The sequence below is a fragment of the Lactuca saligna genome, chromosome 7 (assembly GCF_052625555.1).
Source record: "Lactuca saligna cultivar CGN05327 chromosome 7, ASM5262555v1, whole genome shotgun sequence".
Taxonomy (NCBI): domain Eukaryota; kingdom Viridiplantae; phylum Streptophyta; class Magnoliopsida; order Asterales; family Asteraceae; genus Lactuca; species Lactuca saligna.
In genome coordinates, this window is record NC_136423.1 from 145,369,142 (window position 1) to 145,377,966 (window position 8,825).

The 8,825-nt window shown below is 36.1% G+C and overlaps 1 protein-coding gene across 1 annotated transcript; it reads left to right on the top strand.

Moving 5' to 3' along the window:
- The first annotated feature begins 6,623 nt into the window (after positions 1-6,623).
- LOC145005400 (allene oxide synthase 3-like) lies at positions 6,624-8,477 on the top strand. The gene has a single exon (XM_078964480.1). It carries the CDS (start codon positions 6,673-6,675, stop codon positions 8,113-8,115), a length of 1,443 nt encoding a protein of 480 aa, XP_078820606.1. The 5' UTR covers positions 6,624-6,672; the 3' UTR covers positions 8,116-8,477.
- Positions 8,478-8,825: the final 348 nt, after the last annotated feature.

Genomic DNA, 8,825 nt, shown 5'->3' on the forward strand with positions numbered 1-8,825 from the left:
AGGGAAATTGTTTATGATTATTTGGACACATTTGTATGTGTTAAATTGTTTTGTGATTTTCTTGTATGGTGACTTGGTTGACTGCAGGACAATACTTGGGACGAGTATGAGTAGGTGTGAAAGTTAGTAAATGCATATACTACTGGAAGCACATGACTCGCACTTGGATCAGGGAAAGTCACAAGGTTACCAAAAAGCTAGTAATTAATTCCGTTTTGTTCAAGTGTGTCATTACCTTTGTTTCGGTAATGACTAGTAAGATGATTGTTATTCCGACCTTGGTGGTCATATTTAAATTGAGTCTAACTACAGTGGGTATGTTACGTGGTTCAGAGAACCAAGTTCGAAGTAACATCTGACGTAAGTTAGAAGGTTGAAATTAATGCGATTGATAGTATCGCGCTCTTTGTTAAAATAAGTTTGCATGTAGAAATTCTACTTGCTGAAATGTGATTATATCACATTAGAATATGAAGGAAGGTATATTCCATTTTGGAATTTGACTCTAAGAGACTTGAGTCAAAGCGTTGCATCATGTGATGAGAGGTCATTAGAACATAACCCATCGATCTGTTACAATAGATAAAGAAAAGTATTTATACTAAGAAGAAGAAGGAGTCCACAATAAGGACTTATTTGGTAACTTGAAGGTTACGATTGAAAGTACAACATAGTACGATCAGCAGATGCAAGATTGGGCATCTTCTAGGGTCAAGAAAGCCATAGAGTTAAATACTCTTTCGAGGAAATATAGAAGTTACGGTTATTACCTAGGATGAAGATATAACGTGTGGAATCATTATGCAAGTCCTATTTCGTTGATGATTATGCGACGTAATCATCCTAAGGGGGAGATAATTGTAACGCTCGTAGATCTGGGCTAGTCAATTTAGAGACGATAGGCATCAAAAATGAATTTTTGATGAAATATTATTTAGAATGAATAATCTTAACTAAGTTATAGTATATGTTACAAGGTTTCCGTGCATATAAAGAACACCGAAATCCGAGTTATAACGAAGAAGTTATGACATGTTGAAGTTTCGCGACAGAACTGGCACAACACAACGCGATGTAAATAGTGAATTTATGTTAGAGCGATATTTATCCTTAGTGATCTAAACTAAAGTCGTAGAGTTCGTTAAACCGTGAGCGTGCATAAAAAGAACGTCAAAATCTGACTTCGTATGAAGAAGTTATGATTTTTCTAAGTTTCAGCTTAGCAGTATGCAGCCCGAATACTCGATTTGAGATCGAGCGGTTTTTAGCCAAAACAATCTAAACAAGAATCGAAGATCTCGTCAATTGTAGTGAAACGATAAAAAGATAGGCGAAAACGGACGTCGGATGAAGAAGTTATGAATTTATAACGGAGTTTTCCTGTCCCGGTCTACTAAAATAATATAATAAAAATAAAGTCAAAATTAGCCGACGGAGTCTAAATGAAAGTTGTAGAGCGTAGTTTCACCTACGCGGACATATAAAGAACGTCGAAAACGGAGTTCTTATGAGGAAGATATGAATTTTTGAAGTTTATTAAATAATTTTGATATTTAATTTAATTATAAATTTCGATATTATCCAAAAGGGGGGGGGGGGGGGGGGGGAGGGGGGGAGTCAGCGACCCTATCCACATTACGCCCAGCGTAATTTGGGTTTCCAGCCCCCTATAAAAGGAAGTCGAGTACAGTCGAGTTCTTTGCTCATTTCTTCCCTTTCTCTCGCGTTTTTGCATCGTTTTTCGTGCAAGAAATATCCCGAAGCCCCGGTATCATTCCTAAGCCCCGAAACAAGTCCCGAAGCCCCAAAGATCCTGAGAAGTGAGATTCCCGAGCCGAAGCTCTACCCGCGAAAAGCCAATTTTTGTGAAGATCTTCCAGATCTACCAAAGAATACTACTTCTATATGTCGTAGTGTTGTCCGGTCATCTTCTAAATAAAGTGAGTGTGTGGTCACTTTCTTCTAACACATAAAAATTAAGTATTTGCTATGAAATACGTGCTATGTGTATAATATATTGTTGTTTATTTGAGATGATTGTGGAATTGATGAATTATATAAGTTTTAATGAGTTATACTATATATGTATTTTGTATCTAAAAATATGTTGGGTAGAACATGAGTAGATGAGGTTGTTGGTAGGTGATAAAAGGTGGGTTGGACCATGAGATAAAAGGATAAAGAGATAAACATGTTTTAGATCCGAGAGTATAGATCAAGTCAGGAGGTTAGTTTTAGATCCGAGAGTATGGATCAAATCAAGAGGTTAGTTTTAGATCTGGGAATATGAATTAGGTAAGGAGGTAAATTTTAGATTCGGGAGTACGGATTATGTATTTTTGAATTATGTGTTCATACGATGAGGTATCATGCGTATAGTCCCTTTTAGGAACGTGATTTTTATACGTGTATTGATTAAAGTATGAAATATAGATATATATGTAAAGTATTTGTTATTGTCCAAAATACGGGTTAGATATATTTGATGATATACAACGTGCGAATCAGTTATGGTTCAATATGTGCTAAGACGTGAATATATGATATTATTATCCAAAACTCAGTGTTAAGTATACACTAGTTAGCATTGCCTAAATAGAGTTAATATCGAAAATTGATTATAAGCATTGTAGGCTTGCCTAGTGATGGGTTAAGGCTTAAATAGGGATGTTTAGTCCAATTAAGTTTGGACATTGGGTAGCCTCTTATTAAGAGTACGTGTGTTGTGAGATTGATGATCGGTGGAGTACGTCCTACGTACAGAAGTACATTTTATGTATGAAGTTTTTTTCAAAGCTCTGTGTCTGGGGTGCTGCTTGTGCCAGGGTACTATTATGTTCTCGGGTACGATTCTTTCGCATACCAAAGTACTATAATGTGCCAGAAGTACTATCATGTACAAAGTCTTTTTGACAATTTTATGTGTCGGTTACGGGAGCGTACGGGAGTACTCTAGTAGTATTTCCCCATACTTTTATTTTGAGAGAGCTTTAGAGTCAGCGTTTCTTTTATGAGGTGATCGACCGAGCTTCATATGTCAGCGTTTTCTTTCACGAAGTAATTAAGGGAACTTCGTAGACTGCTTAGTAAAGTGTGTCGGTAATAGACCACTGCTAGGTAGTCTGGTGTTATATTGGTGGATACGGTGCGTCTGGGGGTTAAATACCTCATGTATTCAGGCCACTGCTAGGCAAAGTTCGGTGCTGGGATAGGAAGAGTCTGGGGGTATAATACCTCATAATAGTCGGACCACACCCAGGCATTGTTATCTAGATAACTACCCCTGACTTGAAATGTCTTGTCGTTCTTTCTTTTACGGAAGAAGGTTCGTGGTGAAACTTATTCCATTCCCCTCATTTGATGTATTTACTGATCCGCGTTTGCTACCAGGGAATTTCCGAAGCAGCTTCGTTAGTTGTTGTTCATATCGATTCATTAGGCTAAGATCTCGTAAGATCATTGTATAGGGTCAGTATGTGGGGATCGACGGGATGGGATAGATTGTTTTAGAAATATGATTTATATGTGTTAATAATATTAGTGGTTTTGTAGGATCGAGATATACATTATTATCACGTGGTTTGAACTTGGAGCTTTCGTACTCTGTGTTCCTTAGGTGATTGAGTTCACCAGGGATATTTGAACTAAGTGTTCGCCAGGGATATTTAAACTAAGTGTTTATTAAGTGGTTGTGAACTAGGTGTTCATTGGGTAATATTTGAGCTAAGTGTTCATTTGGTGTTTGTGAACTAGGTGTTCATTGGGTAATATTTGAGTTAAGTGTTCATTTAGTGTTTGTGAACTAGGTGTTCATTGGGTAATATTGGAACTAAGTGTTCATTAGGTGTTCTTGAACTAGGTGTTCATTAATTATTGTGAATTGTGTGTTCACCAGAGGTAATCTAAGAACCTTGGCAGCACTAGACTTTGTGTCAGTTCCTTAGGGCAATCCTTAGGAATGAATGGGAGAAGGGTAATTAGTTCTTAGGATAAATCTTTAAGAAATAAATGGAGATAATGGGGGTAAGTATTTGAATTGATTGTTTGATAATTGAATATAATAATTATATTATTGTGGGTTGAAAACCCTATATGCTCACCAGGCTCCCAAGCCTGACCCACTCAGTTTTCTTTGTATCATAGGTATCGATACGAATATATATTTAACGGAGAGATTAAAGGATATGTAAAATCTTTAGTGTAAATAATATAAGTTATGTTATGCTTATGTGTCTGTATCAGAACATGACATCCCGAGATTTTGTTATATAATGAAAATACATTTCTTTAAATAAATGTTTTGATAAATCTTTATCATATTTTGGGAACAAATTCCGCAACTGTTTCCTTTAAAAGATCACTCTGATTTTAAAAACAATGCATCAACAAATCGGTCTATTCTTGCCGTGAAATTGAGGATGTCACAAACCGGTATGCTTACCAATTTACGGTTCAAACGGTTTAACCAGTTCGACCGTCGGGTTAGCAGGTTTTTATAATTTTCATTATTTTTCCTATTTTCCTACACATATATACATATATAAATTATGAATTTGACGTTTACTAGTTCAAACGTTTGAAATATACATAAAAATAATTTGTAGATTAATCCAAATACATTAAAATAACATATAACCATAAGTTTGAGTGTTTTACATCAATCCATATACGTTAAAAATAAAATAAAACATAATACCAAAAATAGATATAGTTTCAGATGAATATAAACACATTAAAAAAAAAAACTTTATAACATTTACCATATGTTTTATTTAGAGAAAACTAAATACATTTAAAAAAATCACCAAAGTTTTTATTCAAATGGTTCTTTCCATGTGTTTTTATTCACTTTGACCGGTTCAACCGAGTTTTTCTAAAAACCGGCCAATTTAATCCGATATAGAAATCGACATAAAACCGGTGATAGTTAAACCACTCTTTTCTCCGGTTCCCTGTCCAACAGGTTCGACCGACCGGTTCAAACCGATTTTTAAAACATTGGTAGGCACGCCGCACGCTTACTCCCGCCTTTTCAATTGGATTTGGATAGGCGCTTGATAACTGATAATATTAGGCCCAAACTAGTACGTAAGGCTTAAAAAAATTTGGGTGCCACTGATATAACCCAAAAACATGTATAAATATGGTGCCTTTTACCATTTGGGCCGGCCCTGTATATAAACCAACGATCAAGTGAAACGGTCAAAAAAAAAAAAGTTTTAGCCAATTAAATCTCTCGTGAACACACGTGAAACTGCCCAACTCCACACCACACCTACTCGCCCCCACTAAGGCGGTGTTCACCAGCAGACGTGTCAGTCATATCAACTTGTCACGCATGAGAATCCTCCCATACTCCAAAGCCTTATTAGTCGACCTTGATAAAAGGAAAAGTCTATCAATAAATAAAGTGTTAATGACACAAAAGACCTTAAGTTTTCAAAAAATGTTTGGTTTTACCCTTTTAGGTATTCATTAAAGCTGAATGCTTTCTTTAATTTTTGCACTTTTGCCCTTCTAAGAGGTTTTCCGGTAACTTGCCGGTGACTAGAACAGACGGGGTGATACATAGGCGTTGATTGTACGTTTTTGCTGACAAGAACGCTGAGGTGGCAATGACTCTTCACATATCCTTGACTTATTTGAAAAAAGAAGAAACAACATGAAATATAGGCGCTAACTGTATGTTTTTGCTGACAAGAACCTTGAGGTGGCAATGACTCTTAAGATAGGCACTGCTGATTGTACGTTTTTGCTGACACGAATGCTGAGGAGGCAATAACACTTCATATATCCTTGACTTATTTGTAAAAACAAAACATGCGTGAAATATTAAGACAAGAGGTTTCGAACAACAAACCTCAACAAACGAATACAGCCGCCTTACTAGGCTGAATCTTCTTTTATGCTTGTAATGCTGAATCTTTTAATATATATATGTTATATAATACAGATATTGCTATTATTATTACTCTAATTATAGTAATAATAATAATAATTTTATTATTTAATAACAATGCATGCATTTTCGTACGAGATTCATTGAATACATGTTAAGTTGAAAAGTTTAAAAGTATTCACATCAACATTACTCGTTAGGCTATAACTTAAAACTTAAAAGCTTAAATACATTTTATAAAAGTTTACATTCAAAACAAGATAACGTAAATATACAACATGTTGACCTCGAGATATATCAATAAACAGTATGACTAAATCAATTTTCTTATATATTTTAAAACGGTTAATTAGTATATATCTGAGATTGAATTCGAAACTTCTTTTTGTTAGAAACACCTACTTTGCTAAATGGCTAGTCCCAAGTAAATCAAATCTTAATGATTTAGATGAATGAGAGATTACAGCTACCATCGTTATAGGCAACGTGGTCACAACATCAAGAATCTTATTTAAACAGCTAAGATCAATAATCTTATATTCCCAAAATGAAAATGTCAAATCCAGTTTTATATATTATACATACATTAGCGTCTGAATAGGCGAGTCAATAATGATTCACGCTAACTCCATTTATAATTTCTTTGTCCACGTAATACAAATCCGTTTAGTTCTAAAAAATCGAACCAGTATCTCTAATTCTCTATATATTAACGACCATTCTACTCTATTTCTCACGTTCTAAACTTTATATTCAAGACGCAGTCTTTTGTCATGACTTCTTCATCATTCAACCAATCCATGGCGCCTGAAAACCTCCCATTACGAGATATCCCCGGCGATTATGGCTTACCATTCTTTGGTCCCATTAAGGATAGATACGATTACTTTTACAACCAAGGTGAAGATGAATTCTTCAGAACCCGAATCGCAAAATACAAATCCACTGTCTTCCGTACAAACATGCCACCAGGCCCCTTCATCTCTTCCAACTCCAAAGTCGTCGCTGTTCTTGATTCCAAAAGCTTCCCAATTCTCTTTGACACCTCCAAAGTCGAAAAGAAGGATCTTCTCGACGGCACTTACATGCCGTCAACCGCCTTCTTCGGTGGTTATCGTGTTTGTGCGTTCCTTGATCCGTCTGAACCTACCCACCATGCACTCAAATCCTTCTTCCTGAGCTTCCTTGCTTCGTCTCACAAGAAATTCATTCCATATCTCCGGAGTAGCTTGTCGGATCTTTTCTTAAACCTGGAAACCGAGATCTCCGAAGAAAAAACAGCGGATTTCAACACGAATAGCGATAACATGGCGTTTGACTTCGTTTTCCGTCTTCTTACTGGAGTTCATCCTTCGGAGACGAAGCTGAAGTCGAAAGGTTCAGGATATACAGACACATGGTTAGCACTTCAGCTAGCACCATTGGGAACGTTAGGTCTTAAATACTTGCCAAACTTCATCGACGATATCATCCATACAATCCCGTTACCATTTTTCATCGCGAAACCAGGATACAAGAAGTTGTATAAAGCAGTTTACGAATCTGCGACTTCGCTACTTGATGAAGCTGAGAGCTCTGGAATCAAACGTGAAGAAGCTTGCCATAACTTGGTTTTCCTAGCGGGATTCAACGCTTTTGGGGGGATGAAAGTCTTGTTTCCGAGTCTGATCAAGTGGATAGGATCTGCCGGAGAGAGTTTACACCAGCGCCTTGCGGAGGAGATCAGAACTGTCGTGAAGGAAGAAGGTGACGTAACCTTCTCGGCTTTGGAAAGAATGCCGTTGATGAAATCGGTTGTTTACGAGGCGTTGAGGATCCAGCCACCGGTGCCATACCAGTACGCATCTGCAAAAGAGGACCTGGTGGTGGAGAGCCACGACGGAGCGTTTGAAATCAAGAAAGGAGAGATAATCTTTGGATTTCAGCCATTGGCTACTAAGGATCCGGTGGTGTTCAGTAATCCAGAGGAGTTTATAGCAGATAGATTCATCGGAGATGGAGAGAAGTTGCTAAAGTACGTGTATTGGTCAAATGGTAGGGAAACGGAGAATCCCACGGCGGATAACAAGCAATGTCCGGCGAAGGATCTGGTGGTGCTTTGCAGTAGGATAATGCTGGTGGAGTTTTTTCTCCGGTATGATACATTCACGGTGGAGATCGGAAAAGTGGCGCTGGGTGCATCTGTGAAGATCACATCGTTTACGAAGGCGACTTGATTTTTTTAAGCATATAAAAAAATTAAGATGAATTCTAACACAAGGTTAGCTTTATGACAAATTTTTAGTCTACGGATTAAAAAAATATATCTTGTCATAGAAGTTAATCCTGTTTTAGAGTTTATCATAAAATATATAAAAGCATTTGAACATTTTTTATCACAAAAAAGAATAAGCATAACCATTTTTTGTTTTATTACGTTGTATATTTATAAATTTGTAAAACGTTCAATAATGTTTTTTTATTTATGTTGTGATGCGTATTGTAGCTTTGTATTTGATTTAGTACATTGGCATTTGATCATGTATCTATTCTAGATGTGAATTATTGAAGATAAATTTGTTGTTAATAATTTTTGTAATCGTGAATAATGCATGTAGAATATGGGTTATAAATATATTTGTTAATATATAAATAAAGTAAAGTAATATTTGTGTCGCGCGTGTTAGGAATGCTGTTTTTTAATATGGGCTATAAATCTATTTATATGCTAGTGTTATTTGGAGTCAAAATATGAAAAAGCATCTTAAGGGTTTACATGTAATACGTTCATGTGAAATATACAAAGTTAACTAATTCCCTTTGAATCCTATATAATGTATAAAACATAAATAAACGATAAATCATTAAACACATTATCGTAGTCAGAGTTGTAGGATTTTGAATATTCATATTATACCTAAAAGTCACTCTAATGGAAAAGGGCTAG